This window comes from Argentina silus, assembly GCF_951799395.1.
Source record: "Argentina silus genome assembly, chromosome: 2".
Lineage (NCBI taxonomy): Eukaryota > Metazoa > Chordata > Actinopteri > Argentiniformes > Argentinidae > Argentina > Argentina silus.
This window is the reverse complement of record NC_139656.1, coordinates 5,246,261-5,270,128: the sequence shown is the minus strand read 5'-3', so window position 1 is coordinate 5,270,128 and position 23,868 is coordinate 5,246,261. Positions and strand designations below refer to the sequence as shown.

At 44.0% G+C, this 23,868-nt stretch overlaps 1 protein-coding gene across 8 annotated transcripts; it reads left to right on the top strand.

Annotated features, from left to right (window-relative positions):
- Positions 1–2,477: 2,477 nt before the first annotated feature.
- On the top strand, positions 2,478–18,096 carry arfip2b (ADP-ribosylation factor interacting protein 2b). 8 transcript variants are annotated; one of them, XM_083697415.1, is made up of 10 exons: positions 2,478–2,725; positions 5,049–5,159; positions 7,730–7,762; positions 9,393–9,501; positions 11,888–11,974; positions 12,637–12,752; positions 12,938–13,159; positions 13,269–13,426; positions 13,674–13,848; positions 13,973–18,096. In XM_083697415.1, the coding sequence occupies exons 2-10, from the start codon at positions 5,061–5,063 to the stop codon at positions 14,126–14,128; spliced, it is 1,155 nt and encodes a 384-aa protein (XP_083553541.1). In that variant the 5' UTR covers positions 2,478–2,725; positions 5,049–5,060; the 3' UTR covers positions 14,129–18,096. The 8 variants fall into 8 exon arrangements, with proteins under 8 accessions (XP_083553541.1, XP_083553535.1, XP_083553534.1 ...); XM_083697409.1 differs by lacking the exon at positions 11,888–11,974 and adding an exon at positions 10,383–10,439 and having other exon boundaries at positions 2,479–2,725; XM_083697408.1 differs by lacking the exon at positions 11,888–11,974 and adding an exon at positions 10,383–10,439 and having other exon boundaries at positions 2,479–2,725; positions 7,730–7,786.
- Positions 18,097–23,868: the final 5,772 nt, after the last annotated feature.

Sequence of the window (23,868 nt, the reverse complement as noted above, 5' to 3'; positions counted from 1 at the left end):
TGTTTCTCTACTGCAAACACTTCAGAGGACATCAGTCAATTACCAACAGAGCTGTATAAAGGAGACAAAGGAGGTGGACAAAAAAGACCCGGGCTAATAGAGTTGCAATATAAATAGGCTTCTCCTAATGGAACCAATAAATCTCTCCTTTGAGGATTGTTGTGGTGAGTGGTTTTACTGTACTGTAAGTACTGTCTATGGATGCTCATGTCAATGGGTTTTTCACTGGTAATAACAGATCTCAATAACAGAGTCCATCTGTGAGCTCCTATAGTGTTACTCATTCTGTTGAGATCCTGTAGTCACAAAGGAGCCTTACAGGAATTGAATGAGTGTTCATCATCAACTTGACTACACCTTTTTTTTTCAACTAATGGATAAAAGATATCCAAACTGACATTAAAAGGCTTCCTCAGACATGTGACCGTTAACTATGTGTTCCCCTCCATCTCTGATGAAGGCAGGTTGAACGTACATTACCAGCCAGTCTGTAAAAGCTTGCATAAACCCTGCTCTTACTCTGTGTACATGGGCAGAATTCCAACCCAAACACCATGCTCTTTTAGTTTGGGGTTCAGTGCCACCAAGGGGGCATATATTACCATATATCTGGCATGGAATGCAGCCAATCAAGTAAGCTAGTTCCCTTTAGACACCTATGTAAGGCAGCCGTATGGATGATGTGATTAGACACAAAACACAACAAACCAAAGCTCACTGGAGTTAATGTAACTGTGTATGAGAAACAGAGACGGACCCTGCAGCGCTGACCATGTGGGCAAAGTATTGACTTTCAGCATACAAAATGAAATAATGCATTGATATACAATTTTGAGGCCAAGTGCTGATGAGCAGATTTTATCAGTGTGGATGTAATTGTGCAAACTGGATAACCTTCCCTGTCTGTACTTTCTCTTGGAGTGGACTCAGTCTGTATGTGTGTGTGTGTGTGTGTGTGTGTGTGTGTGTGTGTGTGTGTGTGTGTGTGTGTGTGAGTCAGCCTGTGAGAGTCTGCACGCTCCTGAGAAGAGAGAGAATAACATCCCGTTATTCCCATTATAAGTGCCTCCACTGCAAGGCTCACAGATTATCTGCGGTCTGTGAGTAGTCAGTGAGGTCAAAGATCACTTTCATCCACCGTTAAACAGAAAACACACATCTTCCACTCTTCATTCTGCTAACTCTTCACTTCTCTAACCAGCTTTCTTTAATCAAACCCTGTAGTAAGCTTTCTGGGATGAATCCAAACCAAAACTGTTTGTCTCATACCCTTAATAAACATGACCAATGAAAGCAAGACTGAATACTAAGTAATACTTAGTCATCTGAAAAACAATAATAATGTAGTTGTTTATTACATATTCCTATTCAAAATGACTCACACTATGTATATCAACACACACATCACCATTAACAAACACATACAGTGGACCTGTAGGAGGGAATCAAACAGCAACGGTGATGCCTAAACCATGCTACAACCATGCTACAACCATGCTACAACCATGCTACATCATGAGATGTGGCTGATCTAGTAAATATATATCTGTGGTTCCCAGCTTGGTTCCCCAGGGCCCCTGATCTGGTGCAGGTGTCACCAAAGAAACAGCCGACACAGCATTTCCTGTTTTTAAACCAGTCATCTTGGCTCATTACCCTAAGGTCTGTTGTGATTTAAATCTGAATCATTTTTTACCGTAAGTGAACGTGAGAGAGCAACCATAGTCAGGGGCTACTCATGGTTGCGGTCAACTCAACCTCTGCCAGATAGCACAAATCATCAAATAATACACTTCTAAGGGTAAAGGAGATACCTTTGAGGTATGGTTTAGGCTATTAAAATCTGTGCCCAGGTGAGTTGGCATGGCATATTTCCCCTCCTGGATTTTAATGAATGTTTTATTTTATTGTGTGTGTGTGTGTGTGTGTGTGTAATGTTATCCACTGATTCGTACACACACACACACACACACACACACACACACACACACACACACACACACACACACACACACACACACACACACACACACAGAGAGAGAGAGAGAGAGAGAGAGAGAAAGAGAGAGAGAGAGAGACACAGACAGACAGAAAGACAGACAGACAAACATAGATAGACAGACAAGGCTCTTTAGTCTTTTGAATTTGAGCAAGAACATCTTATTTCCAAAGTAACACTGACACCTGCTGACCAGTAGAAGTCAGTGCATCTCAGTTTCTCTCTCACTATACCAACCTCACTCTCCCCGTCTGTAGGCTATTTCTATCTATCGGCGTCTTTTTGTATATCTGTCTTTTTCACTTGTTTGGTGGATTTCAAATTGAAAAATAGTTATCCACTAGCAGTCAGTGGCCTCCCTTTCGCATTCACTGAAGCGTATGATCATTAAAATACGCGTGACGCTGTCCAGAAAAAAAGGTGCTGAAATGTCGTCAGTTCCGCAAGGCATTCCGAGCCTGGAAAGAGGAGGTTGGATTTTCTGAATAATACAAACAAGAAGCCGGAGACAAAGTCGTTGAAGGAGGCCGCTTACTGGTCATGCCATAAACGAACATTTAAACAAGAGTGCCTGTCATTTCATGATTTAATTTATCGTCCGATTTTCTATTTTTACTTGACTGACTGACACGGTCGCTTGCCATCGAAGCAGCGCATGAATTGGAATGCACTATTAGCCAGTTAGCAAGCTAGCTTGCCGAATAGACCGGACTCGGAAGAACACAGGTAAGATGCTACCCACGAAAACCATGACATGCTTTCTGCGTTTGTGACATTCTCCTTTATCGCTGATTGCTTTTAATTCAGTGGTCAAATTCCAGTGTACCGTGCCTCGCTATCTGTATTGGACTCCAGTTTTTTATCTGTCGAGTCGAGTAGGCCTTTTTATAGACAGACAGATTGACATGCTTTTCACCCGGACCTTGGTAAGCTCACTTTGCTGCAGACAACAAACAGATCGACGCTTGTTTCGGGCGGTATTCTGACAAGGAAACAACGCAGTGGCCCAAACAAGGTACAGCGAAGCGCAGGCACGACACCCGCTATCTGTAGAAATGCACCTGCGCTGCACCTGTTTCAGCCCTCTCGCTGTGGTGGTTAGTTCGCGACATATAACGCTGACCAGCTGTGTAGCGAGCTATGCCATTTATTTTCGTTACACAAGTTCGCCTAATATCCCACACGATTCGGCCAGGTTTGCGAAATAGCGGCAGCGTTCAGTAATGACCTGTCTGTACAGGCCTATTCAATCCTGTTCTGCAACGTCTCGTTGATCGTAATCTGATGCACTTTGAATACTAGTCCCCATTTGCGTGATTGCGTGTGTTTATCGGAGGCCACATCAGGAGCCAGGGATTGTTCCTAAACCAGTTGTCATAGGGACGCCGCCTTGAAGGGAGAGCTATCCTAATGTCACACCAGAGAGCTCCTCTCTCTATCCCAAGCAGCTTTTGTGGGTATGACTTATGTGCATTTATTGCACTGCAGGCAATACTACATAAAGGACATATAAGAGAGATGATCTCTGGTCGTTTAAATTATCCTTACAGATCACAGCCTTGGGAAAAGCTACATCCTGTTCGCCACGTTGCTTTTTGGCGAGCGTCACAGCAGGCGGAATGTCTATTAAATACTGTTTACTTAGGCTAACAGTAATGATACCGCTGTATTCTTTAACATGTAAGCATTTTTCATAAGCAAGAAACTAATACAGGTCAGACAATAACTATATACTAGCCTAACACTAAACCAACTGCCCCGTTCCCCTGGTTTGTCTCGTCTACTGTCTGAGAAGGCTACATATTATTCTTTCCTTTTTTTTGGAAAGGGTGACCTCACAGCTTATAACTATGACTCATGCGGTACAGTAAGTCAAGTTTGTCGAGCAAGAGAGTTGTTCCGCCCTACGTGTATGTGCACACAGCAGAAGGGAGAGAGGCATAATGAAGGTCCAAGAGCAGCTCCCTTGACCCACTATAATTCCTGATCCATTCAAAAGATAAAGGACTAAACTATCAGGATAGCTTGTAGGGATAGGTCTACTCACTACCTTGCACCCTCATCCGTTATTTTTAGGCTAGTTGGTCTTTGAGCGTAAGATTTGAGCGTATTATAGGCCTAGTAATGCCCATCCTCCTGACATGTAGGCTATCACTAGTGATTTATGAGTTATGACTGAATCTGAACCATAGATTTAGTTTGGTTGAAGCACTGTTAAGGACCTGTATTTGTATGGCTCCATCTACCCACCTCCCCCCAACATTGCACTCAGAGTGTTGGTAACATACCTGTACATAGGTTGTGTAAATAAGGCCGATACACAAGCGCAGGTGAGACGTTTACCTGTTTCCCCACACCCTGCCCGCAGTGCACACCATTGTGAAAGCTGTTGTCCTCGCCCACTCATTAGCCTGAACACACAGTGCTCTTGGTGTCCTGTTCCTCTTCACCGTGGCCTTACACGCCATGCAGTTGTTCACTAAGAGGGAATTCATTAGCTGTCATTTGTGTCCTACCACAGGCAGGCTAGATGGTAAGAGCCCGCTCTTGCCAATTCAGCTGGGGGGGGGGTGCGTGTTTGTGAGCGCACGCCCGCCCTCGGCATAATCTAGCAGAAGCGTTTGCTAACATCTCGCTGAGTGGTCTGCATGTGGGCAGGAGTAATACACTAGTAATTGAGCCAGAGGTTGGAGTGGCCACTTGAACACGCCAGCTCATTGTACTGCCGGATCCTGCATGCTCTTTCATTGGCCTTGTTCATATGCTGAGTGTAAGCCATGTCCTTTGAAAACCCACCTCTGAGGTAGACGAATTAGCCTATATTCTCTACTTGGCAATTATATGACGGTTCACTCTCCTGTTCTGTGCGTCTCACGCACGCCGTCTCTCTCCCTCTGTCTCACCGTCTCCTCTGTTGTTCTCCCTTCCTTTGACTAATTTCCTCCTGTATCTTTCTCTCTCCTTCTCACCTTTTACATCCCTCCCACACACTCTCTGTCTCTCTCTCTCTCTCTGTCTCCCTCTCTCTCTGTCTCTCTCTCTCTCTCAGACACAGTGCAGTATGACAGACAGCATCATGAGTAAAGCTGCCACAATGGAGATACCCATTAACAGTAACGGAGACATGGGGACTCTACCAGAGGACGACAGCCTGGAACAGGTAGGTCACATGCTCTGAGAGCACCCCCCCCTGAACCCTCCACCTTCCACATTCCTCACCTGTCCCTTCCACCCTCACCTACCTACCTACTCTTCCCCTTATCCCCTCAGACTCACCTCACACCTCTTACTGGAAGAGGTGAGTCCTCCTGTCTTTCTTGAGTGGTAAGACGCGTTCTTTCATACAGAAGGGAAGGTGATTGGAAGGTTGACTTTTAGGGATGTGCTACTGAGAGTTCTAGTGAGACTAATTTCTTCCTTTTTTGCCATGTTTGTTATTGTATAGCACAAAGCACACACGACGACGGTCTATCTGAGAGATTTCTTCTTTTTTTTTTTCAAAATGATGCTGATAGAACCTCCCCTTTTGAGAGATTTCATGTATAGCAGCCTAACCTGGCAGGTCTGAGGGAATATAATCTGCAATGTCACCTGTTGGTTTCCCACAGAGTCTGATTATATTAACAGGTGACATGGCCGTTGGGTTGGTGTCAGAGAAACCACTCATGGCCATTGGGTTGTAGCATTTGTGCTTGTTTTATCCGTGTGGGTGTTGTCTGGGGAAAGTGTTCCAGAGGTAACCAAATAGCCCAGTGATACTTTGTAGGGCGACAAGAGTGAATTTAGGAGTATCAGGACTCAAAGGATCCTATTTAATCAACGTAAGTAAACAAAATGTTTTTTTTTTGTACGAGTACTTACTACTTTTTGACCTAGGCCTACTCTCTGGTGTCTTGACGTATGGTGACATCGACCTTCATTTGTCCAGGATTCCAGAGTGTCATTGAGATAAAACTATGGAGAAAGCAGACAAAGACTCTGACAGTTGACCAGTTGTATGCTAGAGTAACTGATTTGGAGAGGGGTTTCTTTTGTGAAACAGGTTGTGCGTTTTCTCTGCCCTAAGGCACGCCTTGTTGGACAAACAGTGCCTAGTCGTGACTCCACATCCTGGAGGAGCAATGGCAGTTAAACTGGGTGTTATTTGCCAACCGAAGCATGTGTTACGGTCCACTAGTAGAGGGAGAACCTTATCTGCACTAGAAGCTTAATTTGTTAGCTGGGCCTTTGTTCAAACACAGACATTCGAAGGGTTTAGAGCAGTTTTATGTATTTGTCATCTGGGCTGAAGAGTATCTAGAGCTGAATATTAACTGAGGTTGTCATAGCAACAAAGCACTTTCTGAAACTGCACTGCCTTATCCTTGGATTTTAACTCCTTATAACCATGCAGTGCTACCAACCTCTTGGTCGTCCCCTTCTTCCAGTAATCTTGTGATAATGCCAGCTTTGTGACCATTTTCGAATGGTTTAGCCGTCATCTGATGCAGAGGTTGAATAACTGCATTGTCTGAAGTGTACCCAGGGAAAAGGAGAGATCAATAAGCGGCAGTATGTGCATTCGGAAACGCCGTGGTGATGTCATGTTGCTGTTTGTGTCTCAGAACAGCTTGAGTGAGAAACACTTTTCCTAGAGAGAGAGAGAGAGAGAGAGAGAGAGAGAGAGACAGGTGGCTTCAAACTGCCAGCAGTGCTAGGGCCTGTTTGCCATATGCGCCACTGTTGCTGGCTTATAGGCCTCGACGAATAATGACTCCATTTCTAGGTGTTAAGCCCATCGGACACTCCGCATATATCTGTTGAGGAAATGCAGCCTAAATAATTAGGTGATGTTCTTGTGCTGTGGTGTCGAATCATTCTCTCCCAACTCATCTCGGAAGCCAGAACGTTACTCCTCCCCCCCACTGCCATCATTGACCATCGGCATCTTGCACAACAGAAGATGTGTCCTGGGCTCAGGATATGGCCAGTTCCCTCCTACGCATAGCAGATGCTGAAGCCGGAGGAGGAATCATATCACATCACGTCACCGCTAAAGCACGCACACACACACACACACACACACACACACACACACACAAACAAACTGAAGGCTGAAGATCCTGTCAAATATTGTCATTTAGTCGAAGCTCTTATCCAAACCAAACAAGGAAATGTAGGCCAAGCCTACCCACATTGCGGTGTTACTAGAACCATGCCCCAACCCCCTGAGAACAACCAACATCACCATGAACTGTTTTTGTGTGTGTACTTTGCCGTGCTTATGTTTTTCTCTTGATTTGAGCTGTGTTAATGTCAACCTCACTGTTACATGTGTTTATTTCAGCATTTTACCAAAGAGAGCCATAGCTCTTCAGTATTTTTCAGGCACCAGTATTTTTAAAACATTCTTTCTCAACCTCCTTAGCAGTGTTCTGCATTAGTGATCAGGGGATGTGAATATAGAAAGCTTGACAGCTGTCATGTTGGGCAATCGCACACCAATTGGACGTGTAGCTTCTCATTGGATTATGATTAGCATAATGGTTGACGGTATGGAAAACTGTCCCAGTCCCTGATCCATCTCTGATTCCCCCCCGATCACTGGTTTCTGTGGTCGTCAATACCAGTTCCTTGGTTTTCTTTTGCATCCTGTCTGATTTCAGTTACACATGTTTGTCTTTTTCTTTTTTTTTTTTCCTTTCCTTTCTGTTTGTTTGTCATCTGTTTCCCCCCTCCATCTCTGTACAGGCTGCAAAGCTTCAGTGGAGCTTAGATGAGAAGGTAGGGAGCTCCACAGGCACCAGGGTGAGGAGGCCAACTGTGTGTGTGTGTGTGTGTGTGTGTGTGCGCGCGCGCGCGCGTGTGTGTGCGTGTCTATGTTGCCTAATGGTTTGTTGCTGCCACTGACACGCTGTGTCTGTGTGTGTATGTGTGTGTTTATGTGGCCCTTACCTGCTAACTCTGATGAAAGGTGCAAGATGTCTCTCAAATCCAAACAAAAACGCAGGGTCCATTTTTCTATACATCTTAATGAGAATGCTTTGGGTATGAACATTATAATGGCAGAGAAGACGTGACAAGGGGATAAAGGCACGTTGTGGTTTGAGAGGCATCCTGCAGCACCCCCTCAGCGGTTCTAACCCCTAACCCGAAAACGCAGAGGCCTGGTAAAATGGTATTATTCTGGCCGTGTTACTACAAAAGATTAACTGTTCAAAGTGTGTGTGAATACAGTATGTATGCAGCAGGGTGAGTATTTATGTGAGTGTTCATGCGTGTGTGTGTGTGTGTGTGATCAGTTGGTGTTGGATTACACAATAACACACTAAAAGATGATGTGTTTCTTGTAATGCTTTAGTCACCGACAGTAAGGTTGGTGTGATTGATTGTCACGGTACCCTCAGGATTCTCTCTCACATTCTGACAAAAACAGCAAAATAATAGTACGCTTGTGCTCTGTAGAGGGAGTAGCAGACAATAGGATACATAATCTCTCCATGCAACGCAAGGATAAAGCATCAAAGGCCAGTTTCCCGGACCTAGATTAAGGCTAATCCTAAACTAAAAAGCATATTCAATGGAGCCGACCATTGAAAGGACAATTTAGTCTAGGACTTTGTTTAATCTATGTCTGGGAAGTTCACCCCAAAATACGGTTGTTTAGTTTGCTGAGAGGAAATGGGCACCCAGGGTTGGTCTGCTTCATCAAAGGACACATAAACACAAACCTTCTTACTGTATTATCTGATCTCAAACTGGTTTTGACTGCTTCTCAGTTGTTCTGACTTTCATAGTCTTTCATCAGAAACATGCATAGGTCATGAATGCACAGTGAAACAGACATTCCCAGTCAATTTGCCACGTCTTTCTTTTCCGACTGTTATACACGATTATTTCATTTTATTTTATGTGTTCTGTGTTTATGTGTTTGTGTTTGTGTTCTGTGTGAAACAAATGTAGCACCGATGACCCAGTGAACTAGTTCTGCTTTTCTCCAAGGCTGCAAATAATGGGCAATTTTGTCAATCATTGACCAGTCAGGCTGGGAACAGCACACCTCTCCAAGTGTCCTTAAGTTTCCTTAATAATTGACTCCGCTAACGCCTGTTTGCAGATCTTCCTTTGATAAACACGCGTTAGATGTGGTTTTGTTAGTCGTGAAAACGAACTGTCCTAACACAATCTACTGGTATCTGTCCCCCTCTAGTGAATGACCCTGTAGAACCTAATAACACTGTACCTGTCTGCGAGCGAGGCAATGGAGAGAGTGAGAATGAAATTCTCCTTCCCACTCTCTCTTTCCCTCCCTCACCCCACACTCTTTCACTTTTACCCTCTTACTAATTGTCTCCTAATAGTCTGTATATACTCCCTCTCTCTCTCTCTCTCTCTCTCTCTCTCTCTCCTCTAGGACCTACAGCAGGTGATGGTCTCTGGTCCTAACCTAAACGAGACCAGTATCGTATCGGGGGGTTACGGGGGAACAGCCGAGGGAATCATCCCCACCAGCTCCATCAAAGGTAGAGTACTGTAGCTTTATCTCACTCCCTTCTCCCTATCAGTCTCCACAGTTTTGCTCTTCAAAATGTGTCCTTGCACTGTCTCTCTCACTGTGATGTCAGCTTCCTTTTCTTTTTTATTTCTTTTTTTTACATTCTTTAATGTTTTCACATTATATTTGACGACATAAGCAGTTTGCAGTTGTCAGCCGTTTAGATGATACCCACGCAAAATCAAATGACAGGAGGTGTTTTACTCAAGTCCAGTACTTTGATGTTTTCATTGAATGTACATCATGAACTGTAACACTCTCATTTTCTCTCCATCTAATCTTCTCCCCCATAAGCTGTTTCCAGACCATTGACCTTGTTTAGAGGAGCAAGAATTCTCTCTTGTCTTTCATTTTCTTCCTGTAGCCCTTGTGTTTGTGTTTGCCAAAGAGGATTCTGGGATTGGTTTGAACTACCATTGCAGATAGGGATAGAAAAACAGAGAGGGAAAGAAAAGAGAGAAATAGATGCAGTGGTCTGGTACTAATGTTAACCACTTTACCCCCCATTGCCTAGGTGATGATTGTGTCTCCCCATCTGTAGAAGCCTAGTGAAAGATTAGCATCAATTTCCAGTTCAGTGGCTTAACTACTGTTTTTTTTTTCCCCTCCGTCAGTGTGAAACAATACACCAGAGTAACCAGACGTTGGCTAAATGATAGCTTTATTATTTTGCTGTAAGGAAACACAATTTGGATTCCTGTACTCAACAAATACGTACAGTGAGAAACAGAAAAGAAACCGAGCCGCATATTGAAACACTCGTGTACCGCTGCATGGGAAGAATGTCACCACTGCTCCTCGAATACAATGCACTCTTCTTATAAGAATCTCTCTCTCTCTCTCTCTCAGGCCCTGCCGTGCGCTACAACCCTCAGTTTAACAGACGCATCCCAGTTACAGGACAAGGTTGCTCCCCGGATCTGTCTTCTCCTAACTCTTTATCTCCGTATCTCCCTCTCCTGTCTTTCCCTTCTGTCTGCTCCACCCTCTTTTGGCTCCCCCTCCTCTTTCACTGCTCTCTGGAGATTGGAATCACAGGGGCGTTCCCTCCATTTCTGTCATCCGGTCAAACTTTCTCTCTTTTCCAGGGGATGGTGAACTGTTCTTAATTAGATATTTGTCCTATCTATTTGTTGCTTTCAAATCTCTGGTTTTCTTGTTTTGAACCGAAAACCACTTCCTCTCCGTCATCTCTCTGCACGCATGGGTGCAGGTGTGCCAAACTCTTTTCTGCAGAGTGAAATTGTGTGTTAGTTTTGTCTGTCATGTTTTGTCTGCTTTGTTTGAATGAAAAATGATTCAATGACATTGTTTTTCTTAAATGGAGCTTCTTGACAGAGTTGCGGCAACCTTTCAGAAAGAGATGTTCGGGCCTCGTTTGTCATTCATATCCAGTAGTATCAGGACTGTCAGTTGATTAAATGATTAAGTGTTCAAACAGTGAGTGGAAAGTAAGAGGAGAAGTTACGAATGAAACACTCTTGTTTTCTTGACTACATGTCACTCACTCTAGGTTTGACTTCAAAACTGATTAACTGTTAAAACGCATGAGTTGATTCATCTGTGCAGCCCTTAAGTAGTATGTACAGTAGCCACAACTGAGGAAACGCACACCCATTTAACATCACCACATCCTGTCAATGTGATATTTTAGCGTTGGTCATTTGTTACCATGCATTAACCATCATCTGTGTTCATCTTTTCACATCCCTCTCTTTGTCTTCCATCTCTCTCCTCATTCTCTCCTCCCCGTCCTCTATCGTGTCTGTCATTGCCTCTTCTTTCCGGCCTTCCTCCTATCTCTCCTATCTTCATTTATCCTCCTCCCTCTGATACCCCCCTCCTTCTCTCCCTCGCCCCTCTCTCATCCCTCCCCTCAACACTCCTCTCCACCCCCCTCTCCCTCTTTGCTTTCGTTGTGTCCTTGTCTTCGGTTTTTTGCCATCAAACAACCACTGTTTGTCCACGGCTGTATTGTGCAATATCTCCCAATAATAATCCACAATATAACCTATGCCTGCCCATTTAACCAAACTCCTACGACCTCCATAACCCGACACCACTGTCATCCCGTCATCTGCATCTCACACCCCATTCCACACCCCTTCTACCTCTTACTCGAACCCAAACCAACCCACACCTGTACACATACTGTACCCACGGCCTCTCATCCCATCCACATTCCTCACTCCCGTGCCTGCCCTTCCACCTCTAACCCTGGCCTGCCCACCCTGCCCCACCACCTCTAACCCTGACCTGCCCACCCTGGCCTGCCCACCCTGCCCCACCACCTCTAACCCTGACCTGCCCACCCTGCCCCACCACCTCTAACCCTGGCCTGCCCACCCGTCCAGAGATGAGAATGAAGGCCAGGGGTATTAGTGTCCCCCACAGCAGAACTGTCGCCAGCCGCATGGCCAGCCAATCAGCTGACTACCCAGGTAGGAGAAGGTAGAAATAACCACCAACCACTAGACCATGGTGAGATCTTTCTATTTGTATTTTCTTTTTTTATATATAAATCTATAGGATTGGGGACAGGTACAGATTTTTTTTTTTTTTACTTCCACTCTCAGAACCAAGGCATCCCCAGCCAGGGCTCCAGGCACCTCCCACTTCCTATCACTCTGATACTTCTCTCACTGTCATTTGCTGCTTTTTATGTCACTCACTCACCTCCACTGCTTACCATGCTGTTGTCATAGTAAGGGTGACGTTGTGAACTAGAAGAGACCATTATGTTGTGAGGGGTGTGATCTCTGCTGAACACACAGGGGCTCGTCACAAAGTTTCTGCAGAAACTTGACCTCTCGTTCAGAGTGTGGTTTCTGCCCCCTAGTGGGAGGTTTAGCCTTCTTGGAGGTGATTATGTTGGAACTATCCAAATTGTGGAATATTAGTGTCAGTTTCAACTATGACAGTACATTGAGATGAGGAAGACACAGTAACATTCCATGAAATACAACTCGTCAAGCTGCAAATAAAACAGTGGTCCTGTCTGGTGCTGTGTGAGTGTGTACGGTTGTGCTTATAACAATATTTGTTTGTATGAGTTACCAGTATTGTTTTGTCTGATGCTTATGGCCCCCTGCCCCCTCCCCAGGCTCCAGCATGCATCACAGCAGCAGCAGCTCGTCCATGTCAGCAGAGGAGGCGTCTCGGGGCGTTGCCGTGGAGAAACTAGACTTCATGAAGAAGTGGGGCCTCAACACCTACAAGGTAACCTACCTGTTCCTAGTCTACCCGTGGCAGTCTCAAGTCAGCCTGTAAAAGAACTCTTGACACCTGTGAAAAGCATACAAAGACCTGCATGCAGAGTGTTCCCTTTTTACCTTGTCCAAATGCTTATTGCAACACTTTTTTTACACTACTTCTGCTCTCTCTCCCTCCCCTTGGTCTGCCAGTGTACTAAGCAGATGATCTCGGAGCGGTTCGGCCGCGGTTCGCGGACGGTGGACCTGGAACTGGAGGCCCAGATCGACGTTCTGAGGGATACCAAGAAGAAGTATGAGAACATGCTGCGATTGGCTAGAGCGCTGACCAATCACTTCTACAGCATGGTGCAGACACAGCATGCACTGGGAGACACCTTTGCTGACCTCAGCCAGAAATCACCAGAGCTGCGGGTATGAACTTGTTGATTTAAAATTGATATTGATCATGATCACATGACCCAAATGAAAACTGATGTGCTTGAGCATGTTTTTTTTTATTATTTTTTTTATGTGGTTGCAGGATGAGTTTGGCTACAATGCAGAGACCCAGAAGCTGTTGTGTAAGAACGGGGAGACCCTTCTGGGAGCCATCAACTTCTTTGTGTCCAGCATCAACACTCTGGTCAACAAGACCATGGAGGACACTCTGATGACCATCAAGATGTACGAGAACTCAAGGTAAGAAGTTGTTTTTAGCACTTTAGCACTACCTCTACTACAATGGCTGTCTCCTTTAATGGAGTCATGTGTTGTTGATCGATGTTGGAGACAGACAGAGCCCGGGTAGTCTTTTTAGTCATGCACTCGTATCAGGTTGCTTTGCACGTGCACCGGTGGAGGCTGATGGAGGCAGAAATCGAATGGTATCAAACTTGTGTGTCTGATACCATGCCTCATCTCCCCCCCCCCCCCCCCCCCCCCTTAGGTTGGAGTTCGATGCATACCGGGCTGACCTGGAGGAGTTGAGTCTGGGCCCAAGGGATGCGGTGACCATGGCCCGTATAGACTCAGCCGAGGGGCAGTACCAGATCCAGAAGGACAAGTATGAACGCCTGAGATCAGACGTCACCATCAAACTCAAGTTCCTGGACGAGAACAAGGTCAGGAGACACACCTCTACACACCCTCTCTCTCTCTTTTTCATTCCTGTCCATCCGTCAACTTATATATATATACACACACACACACACACACATTCAAATGATCTTTGCTCCCTGTCCTCAGGTGAAGGTCATGCATAAGCAGCTGCTCCTCTTCCACAATGCCATCTCTGCCTACTTTGCTGGGAACCAGCAGCAGCTGGAGCAGACGCTGAAGCAGTTCAACATCAAGCTGAGGCCCCCGGGGGCCGACAAGCCCTCCTGGCTGGAGGAACAGTGAGAGGACCCCCCACCTCCACCTCCACCCATAACCACACTCTACAGAGGACCACCACAGACAGAACCATTGACGGATGGATGGATGAAAAGATGGATGACTGGATGGATGGATGGATGGATGGATGGATGGATGAATGGACGGACTAAGGGCAGAAGGATCTTAAGAAGCCAGTGTCAGGAACTGTGATGAGTGGCTTTTGGTGCCTCTCTACTCTCTCTCTCTCTCTCTCTTTCTGTCTCTTTTTCCTTCCCCTAACACATTCTCTCTCTGTCTCTCTCTTTCCTCCAATAACGTTCTTCCACTCGCTCTCCCTCACCCCAGTCTGTTGAACTCCTTCCCCCCATTTTCTTTCTCTTTCACTCTCTCTTGCTCTCTGAGTTGTGTTTTAGTCACTAAAAATCATCTCTACCCCACCCCCACCCCCCCTCCCGTGCTCTCAAGTGCTCTAAGGCCAGTTTATAACCCCACAATATCTAAACTACAAATGAGGAAGATCAACAACATGAGCATCCGTCGGGACAGATGCTGTAGGGCAATGTGCTCTAACATGAGAATGACATACAGGAGAGGCCATTAAACACTACCAATAACCACAGCAACAGACTTCCGACCCTCTTTTACAACAAGACACACTGTTTACGGTGACTTGTGTTCCTTCGAATGAAGAGTGTATAGAGATATATATTTGATTAACTTGTGGCTTGGAGAAAGGAACACCAGAAAAAGCATTATGAATTATCATTCTAGACTTGGATGAAGAGGATTTGTACGGTACACTGGATGATGGAATGTCCCAACATCATGCCCCAACAAATCAACAACAGTCTCTGTCTCACCTGGAAAATCATTTTTAATTATCGGAATTCAAATTCTTAGTTATTGTGTTAATTATTTTGTCTGTTGTTTTACATTTTTGCTGAAAAGGTAATCACATCAACGTCAAGGTCCCCACTGTATTTGTTGCTTGCTACACTGGATGCTGCAGTGGGACAACACTTACACTCCTGCCCATGCTACCACTGTAAATTGTGACCTTAAAACTCCATCTGTTTTTGCGTTGTGAAAGAGCATTTCAAAACACTGCCTTTACTCGTTTGTGTATTTTATTTGGTCGTCATTTGAAGGAAGGCCATTTGAGAGTACTTGGACACATCCTACTAAAGTAATAATTATCCCTCTCAACATTTGCTATTGTCGTTTTCAAGGTCACCGAGGACTTGGTCATGGGTTCAAAGGTCAGCTCAAAGCCCTGTACTGGCTGGGCCAGGCGAAAGGACCTCTGAGCTCAGTTCAGCTCTCCTCCAGCAATCAAGACTCAAAGGGAACACTTGTGTTTAACTGATTGAGGCTCCTAGCACAGTTCTGAGAGTCTGACACAGTGACCTTGTCACAGAGAGGTCCACTCACGTGTGTGAGATGAGTGGTTAAAGGTGAAACACTCCTATCAATGACTCAGTCTCATCCTTAGACTGAGGAGGGTCTGAATGACATGAGAGTAAGAGCAGCTAGCTGGTAGTAGTCAGTCACACTCCTTCAGACTGAATGGATCTACTTTGTAACTGTTGTGTATATTTGCATGTATTCACATTCGTTGTGTGTTGATGGTCCAGGAGGAGAACAGGGTCGGTTACACAGATAATACATATGGGTCAATTATCGTCATAGAAGTATATGTTTCGAAGACTGCGATCCAGAGGTGAGGGAATCAGCATTGTTTGCAGGGTTTTAATTTTGGTTGAAAGGAAACGTTTCAAGGGTGAGACACACGTCTTTGTTGAATATCCTGTGTGTCGTAAGTCAGTGTGTCTTTTATGTTAACAATCACAGTCCTAGAATAGAATAATTTGATTGACATGCATCATTTCCTAGAAGTCTTGAGTGAAATATGTTATACCAAAATATGTCTGAATAATACTCGTACTAAAGATTTAGACCCTACTACTGTACCTAATGCCACTAATTCCAGTACTTTTACATCAGGATTGTATTCATTTTCACGAACGGTGATTGGTGCATTACCGATGATTGGCGATTATTTATTTACTGAGACGTGTGCGTCCTTTTACTCTACTGCTACACGATCAGTACACAGTCAATGACACATGACAATGAAGAGAAATAACATTGCATGTTATAATGAAACAATGTCTATTTTCTGAAATCACTATTTTTGTGTTTATTGGCCAAGTCTGGGGTATTTGTCGTATTAGTATTGCTTTCACTAAGCAGAACTTTATCATTCTGGATGGCACAATTTTAGCAATTCATAATGTGGGTAAATCCAATATGAAATCATCTCCAGGGTCAATCACTTCCAGGGTCAAAGTTCTGAATGTTTTCCATCATGAATTCCATAAGTAGATCAGATGGGTTTTCTTGTGTATGCAAGGAACGAAGTAGTTGAAGACTTAATCACTCGACCGGTATTTGATCAAAATGAATACCTGCTTCTGACTAATGGTGAATTCTCAAGCTGTTTCTTTCTGCTGATGGGATGGAGAGGTTGTTGGTTCCCATTACGTTGTGATTATGGCTCTGTAGCCAAATTAAGAAGTAAAGGGCATGTATGAGGAATGTCCAATATTTTATACCACTGCACTAATCCTATGTGAGCCCCCATTGAAGAAGCAATAGGAGAGGGAACATCTCCAGGAACTATTTGATAATGTTGCTCCTCCAATGCTTGTCTCCTGTGTTTTTGCATGGCAAGCTATGATACAAAGTGTGTGTGTGTGTGTGTGTGTGTGTGTTTGTTGGGATATTTCTTTGCTACGTCTCCTGGCCTTGTGTGAGCCAGCTTGCTTGGAGTGGTGCCATGCCATGTTTCCAGGTGTTGATTTGAAGTTGACTCCAGACCAAGCAGTGTCCCAACACAGCCTGTGTATTTTCTCTGAGCGCAGAGAGATGTTAGCCGGAGACATTGATATAGCCTACAGAGATTGACAAACTATCCACCATGTTGCCACCAAGGGTTCCATGCCAACAGCATTTTTTTCTAAGTTGCCATTCTGTCTTGGAACCTTTGGTGCCAGCATGACTCAGAATCTCAGCGTGATTCAGAATCTCTAACTGAATTAGCAACATTCTGTTTATGTATGGGTCCGATGTTAGCTGCCTAGTGTTTGTCTGTGTGGTTCTATGACAGTGTGGCTGTGTAAGCCAGAACAGAATAAGACTGGCAGCTCTCTGACAACACTATTCACTTTATCATATACATCCAGGATTGTAATCTACAGTTCAGAGAAGGGAAGTGGAGAAAATTGTGGAAGCATTTCATTTTTATCTGTATCCTTCAGGATTAATTCAAAACTCCTGGTCCTACTCATGAAAAAAAAAAAATCCTTATCCTGACATTTCAGTGTGTGGATGTGTGATGTACTAATACTTACTACATAAGGAATAATGGAGACTTGTTTTTAAAGTTTCTTCCTCTTTCCCGTTCGACATATATGAACCTTGAACTACAGCTCCTGTGTCCACCTTTACAGCAATATTAACTGGAAAATGTGACCATCTACAGCCAATCCTCTCTTTCCTCACACTCTCCCCTATGACTCCACAATGGAGGGTCCCCCCAAGTCTCCGAATGCATTGATAGAAATGATTTCTGTAATTAATTTGTAGATTAACAATCTAATTAGTGAATGGGTTAACAGTAAAGTGTGACAGTGTTTAATGTCATACTCAAAGTAGTCTTTAGATTGTAGCTGACAGAAAATCGAGAGGTTTATAAAATGAGATTTTATTTGCGTACAATCAATATTTTGTAGGCTGCTCTGTGGTATTGTAGTTTGATTGACTGTATATATGTAATGATATTTAAGATGATAAAAGATGAAAGTGGTGTCATGGATCGATTGCGATATTTTGGCTTCATTCGTCACTCTGACCAGACCCCCCTGGGATATGGCAACTACTACATTAGAACACAAAACAACATTAAAAAAAGTCAAAATGTTTTCAAAGAATGTTTGCGCTTGTGTCTTATTCAGTGCTCAGTCTGTGACATCATTTACTTTTTTTTCCCCTATGCACCAATGTACACTTGTAGTTCTAGACTGATATCCAGACAGATTGAAGGGTAATATGAAGTTTACCCCTAAACCACAGGCATGCAATATATAGTTTGACCACAAGGTGTAGTACTAGAAGAGGTTTATAACCTCCCAAACCATTAACCTAAATTATTATTTACAGATTAAAAGGGGTCAGTAACTATTATAATGACGATACTGTAGATGACTCAAGAGGAGCTGCAGTTGTATTAGAGGCTGATACATGTGCTATGTGCTACATTTCAGTTGTTTGTAGCATAGTGTTTTCACTTTACTGTGCTACACATGATGTGTTGTACATTGTGGATGTCATTAGTATCTCACTCTGCTCTCCGTACTATACCTGACAGATTTTGCATTAAAAAAACACCACACTGCATGATAACCAATAGTCAAGAAATCGGCTGATTGGCTAAAGTAGAAAAATAACTGACACCCATTCACCCGTCTGATGTGATCATCGGCTCATGAGCTCTGTAGAGATAGAGTAGATCATTTCAAGGGAACAAACCATCTCAGTTATAATGCTTTCACACCTATTGTTCCAGTGTTTTAATACCATTACACCCACTCTAATGGGCTTAGGCGATAGGGATGGTGTTGCTTTTGCAGCAGCAGATACCTGGCCTTAGATCAAAGTTTACCGCGGGTTCTTGTGTCCGGAAATTGGATCGAAATTGATTGATGGGCGCAGCTTTGCGCAGGTGAGTGTGCTACGTCTGCTCGGAGCGGTAAGCTCTCGAGGTTTGAGTTTCGGATACAAGTCGATTTATTTGATGCTGGGTATCTTATGGAGAATATGGACAACCTGTTAACCACGGATAATATTTCCATAAACTTATATAGGAATATGCTCTGAAAGGGTACGTGAGTAAAACAATTATTATCTGTCACAATTGCGCATTTTACCTGTGGAATTAAGTACAAAGAGACAGCCCGCTGGTGGTTTGTTGATGATGGACCTCGACTGAACGTTTTGGAGAGCTACACCACCGTAGTTGGTTGTTAGAATATTTTGTAACCGTACAATGGAGTTGTTTTTGCATTGTGTTTAAAGTTAATTGACTGCAGTTCATAAAACAACGCTCTCTGTTTGCATAGTTTTGACTGACTTCTGTAAGTGTTAACACCCATAATTGTAATAAAGGTGTATAAACGTGCAGGATAAACCCCAAAGGAAATTCGAAAGAAGCTTTTTCAGGCAAATTCTGTTAACAGCTTATTTAAATTGGTTCCTACAAACTGTCATAGTATCCCGAGTCAACATTGTTTTATGATGGAGTAAATGAGTTATTGCCTAAATATTCAAAAAGTACATCGGGCTGGTCCTGACATCTCCTGGCACAGTGACACTCTTGATTAGAGTTGTTACAGGGCATGGGCCTGGTTGTCATGAACATGCAAATATGTCAGATAGCGCACTCTATCCTTGGTGGACGTTATTTGACTTTCAGACACATGTTCAAGAAACTGATACCAGTCCTAGCGCTTTGGAGACGTTGCGTTGCAGCGTTGGTTACCGGTTAAGGTGAATCATGGATTCTTGTCTAGGCTAGGATTAAATGCATGTGTTGATAATCTATTGTGTAGTCATTATTGAATGGGTCGGAGTTGGGCAGATGAGCTGTCTCACGTGTATGTAGATCATAGGCTGTTGGTCTCAGGTATAGTCTTAAGCATGAGGGATCCAGTATTTTTGCAGGGTAGGGAGTTTTGTTCAAGTGAATCACTGATTTGGTTGCTTTTTGTTGATGTTTTAGGCTGCATGCTTATTTAGTTTTATTCTCATTCTTCCCCAGGAGCCTGTGATTTCTCCCTAGACCTGAGTGGCCTACAACACTCCATCAGTGTAGCTGGCGTGTTCCTCCTCCAGCCATTGGATTGGACAAACACTTACATTCCCAAGATTTTGATGGAGGGTGCTGTAGTCATACCAACCATGCCTCCTCCCACACCACCTCCCCCTGACCCATCTCACCACCCTCCAAGCACCCAGGATGGGACTCTCCAAACTGCTTCCCCCCCTCCCATCCCTGCGCCCCCTCCACCTCCTCCCCCTCCCCCTCCTCCCCCTCCACCACCACCCCCACCCCCGCCTCCACCAGTTTTTGGAAGTGGGGACCCTTTTTCCAAGAGTGTGGTGAGGCGTTCCAAGATGAGGAACTTTAACTGGGATGCAATCCCGCGCCAGAGCGTTCTGGGGAAGAGGAATGTGTGGACGTCTCAGCGGACATCAGAGGACTTTGAGCTGGACACCAAGAGCATGGAGGAGATGTTCAGTCATGCTGATACCAAGCTTTCCCAGTGCAAGACAGGGACTGTCCGTAAGAGTGTGAGGGGCCTGCCACCCTCCACCCAGGGGCCACAGGTGGTGAGTTTAAGACATTGGTTGAAGTGCAGCTGAGAACACAATATATTTACTGAGGTACTTTTGAAAAGAGATTTTATGTCAATGGGAATGACATGGATTATCAAAAGTTGAATATAGTAGACTGTATTCAACTTTGAGAGCTCATAAGTCAATTACCTGTCATGCCGTGCAAAGGCCGTACTTCAGATTTACACAAATTACTCAAATGTTTTGGTACAAGAGATTTGTGTGAATGTCATGTGAGTTGGATGAGTCACCTTCTTGTGGGATATACAGGCCAGAGTCGAACTACCACTATGCCCTCATACCTCACATCAATAGGATTACTTCATGAGTTTGGACTTAATAGATATTACTTATTTACTTGTGTGAAGAACCAAAAGGGATTGGGAAAACAGTCTATAAAAGAGGTCACAGCACTCCAGGTACTGTATGTGTGTGACTGCATCATTTATTCAGTAAATATAAGGATCAGAGATGGCTGTGCGTAGGTCATGGTCCTTCCTCTTCTGTCTATAACAAACTTCCCCCCCTCGCTCCCCTGCTCTGCCACAGAACATGAATTATGTCCAGTAGATAGAGATGGTAGGAGAAAGCATCTGGCAGCTATACTCTAACGAACTAACACAACACAACCAGAGGACCCACCTGCTGTAGCAACAGTATGACACACAGGGTGTGTTTGAAGGATTTGATAAAGGATCATTTACCTCATCCAGTACAATGCTGTCCGCTATGTATGTGTTAATCTCTGGTTGGTCAGATGTGTTCGAGGTGTAAGCAGTGGTGTTTGCGTAGGGCCCTGTTGCATAACAACTGTTATAATTATGAATCAACCTGTATGTTAATGATCAAACCCATCTAAAATACATTTTAATCTGAAAAGTCATCATTAGATCGTTTAACCAGAAGTGCTCTATAGAATGTTCCCTCACTTCTCTGTTGGAACCTCTCCATCAGTGAGGAAGTGGTGAAATATCCACAATTAAACAATGGTGACCACTAAGGGCGGCTTCCCCATGGAGGATGGGGAACAGACGGTGGTCATAGTTCAGTCTTGCATTGATCTCTCTTCTAGATGGGGTTGAACTGAGACAGAGGGTCAGAGGTACCTAAATGAACAGCAACAAGAGCTGTGAATTGTTCATAATTATGTTCCTCCAACCCTTGAATCCCAGACCCTGTATCAAACTTGATTGATGGTTTTGAATGTTTAGAATCATTTTCTACACTCTTTTCACTTCTTCAGGTCTCAATCCTCAACTCTAAGAAGAGTATGAATGTTGGAATCTTTCTGAAGCAGTTCAGGAGGTAAGGAGATGACTGAGAAATGATGGACAGGACACGTGTTGATTATGGGTTGGCTGGTGGAGGGTGAGGGTCATTCTGAGCAGCAGGGAGAAGTTACAGTGTTATATCAAACATCTATGAGTGAGTCAGAAATCCGGCCCTGCCTACTTCCACTACAGCATGTCATCACTAAGCCAACACAACCATTATCTGAAGTGGCCTTAATGCATATTTAAACAATAAAAACAGCTTTTAACATATCACTCAAGCAAGTGTTTAGTCACGAGGGAGAACGCAATACCTTTGTTGTAAAACTTCACACATACCGGCAATGACCTCTTCACACCTCAAAGGTGAGAAGTAGTGTTGTTGATGTTGATAAGTGTTTTCTGAATGACTGCATAGATGCAGTCTCTCATGTCTGTTCATATGGATGGTCTGTTGCACTTAACCCTAACCCTTATCGTGTCCCTTCTAACCTGCTCAGGGTTCAGTCAGCCCTAACTTTGACTAACAAAATATACAGGCACCGCAGTGCTACAGTAGCCTATACAGTTATTGGGTATATTGGCTCCCTTCAAATTTAATCTGAACGGATGTAAGATTACAGTATATGTGGTTCAAAGACATTTCGCACAGAGGGTTATTGTAGTTCAGTTTGAGCTGGATATTTACTTGTATATATCTTCATTATAGCCTTTGCACTCTATATTGCATGTAGTTATATGGTTCAATCTATGGACCAAATGACCAAGCGAAAAATATTGCAACAAAGAGAAAGAGAGAGCATTTATTCACACTGAAAAGTTCAAAGAGAAAGGGAGTTACTCAACCACAGTTTTAAAACTAGGACATTTTTTCAATTGTGGCTCTCTCTCTCTCAAGCTAAAAGATAGCTCCTTGACGACAACTTGTGTGTTTCAATTGTACAAAAGAGCTCTTTATACCTCCTCTGCACTGATGTCAAAGAACTGGTCAGTTGAAAACAAATCCCCTGTGAGAAGTCTATTACCAAAGTGAGATGTGTGCGTGACTGTGTGGCGTTGCCCTCTGTCTTCCCCTGTAGGCCAGTGAAGGACATGGTGGAGGATATCCAACTGGGGAACTGGCTGAGGTTTGGAGCAGGGAAGCTCAAGGAGCTCTACAAACTGCTACCTGAAGAGGGAGAGGTGACCATGCTCCTTTTTTCATGTTCACTCTATCATCGTTGTTTTTTTTACCCAAAACTGAACAATCAAATACTCAATGTATTAGACTAACAAGATGATTGTGTTGTTTATCTGTTGTCCAGGTGAAGAGGCTGTTCTTGTTCAGTGGAGACCTGTCCCAGTTATGTGAGGCAGACCAGTTCATGGTGCTACTAGTGAAAGTGCCTGGGTGAGTCTGGGTTCATGATGGAGAGGAGGAGGAGGAGGAGGAGGAGGAGGAGGAGAACTGAAAAGATGATGATGATGATGATGATGATGTTGTTGTTGTCTCGTCTCTAGCTATGAAGAGCGTCTGAGGAGTCTGATGCTGAGGGAGGAGTTTTTTCCCCTCATGGATGAGATGAAGCACTCCATCGCTGTCATGATTAAAGCAGCTAATGGTAACACACATACACACACACACACCCTGCCCCCACTCTAATACCACTGTTTGTTTGTTTTTGTTATTTATTTTTACTGGGTGACGGTTACATGTTGGTCATTATCATTTCCTGTTGTTTTCGGTCTCACTTTTCCTCCCTCTGTACCTTTATGGATCTCTCTATCCCTCCAGAGCTGTTGGACTGTGACGATCTCCACTCTGTCATCCGCCTGGTGTTGAAGGCAGGGAATTACATGAACGCCGTCAGTATTCTCCTGCATCATGTGCTTGTTTCAGCGTCGCCATTAGAATACACTGACTTTGTGTTGCTCTTGATTTTAAGTGACTGCTCAAATGTAATCATGTGTGGATGCGCAGGGTAGGTAGGAGGTACATGGTCAGTAAATCTGTTTGTCGTTTAGGGCGGGTACGCGGGCAGTGCCATCGGCTTCAGG

Coding starts and splice junctions, on each gene's coding strand:
- arfip2b (XM_083697415.1), top strand. CDS start 5,061: ATGACAGACAGCATCATGAGTAAAGCTGCCACAATGGAGATACCCATT. Junction 5,160..7,729: donor AGGACGACAGCCTGGAACAG/GTAGGTCACATG, acceptor ATCTCTGTACAG/GCTGCAAAGCTTCAGTGGAG. Junction 13,160..13,268: donor AGAAATCACCAGAGCTGCGG/GTATGAACTTGT, acceptor ATGTGGTTGCAG/GATGAGTTTGGCTACAATGC.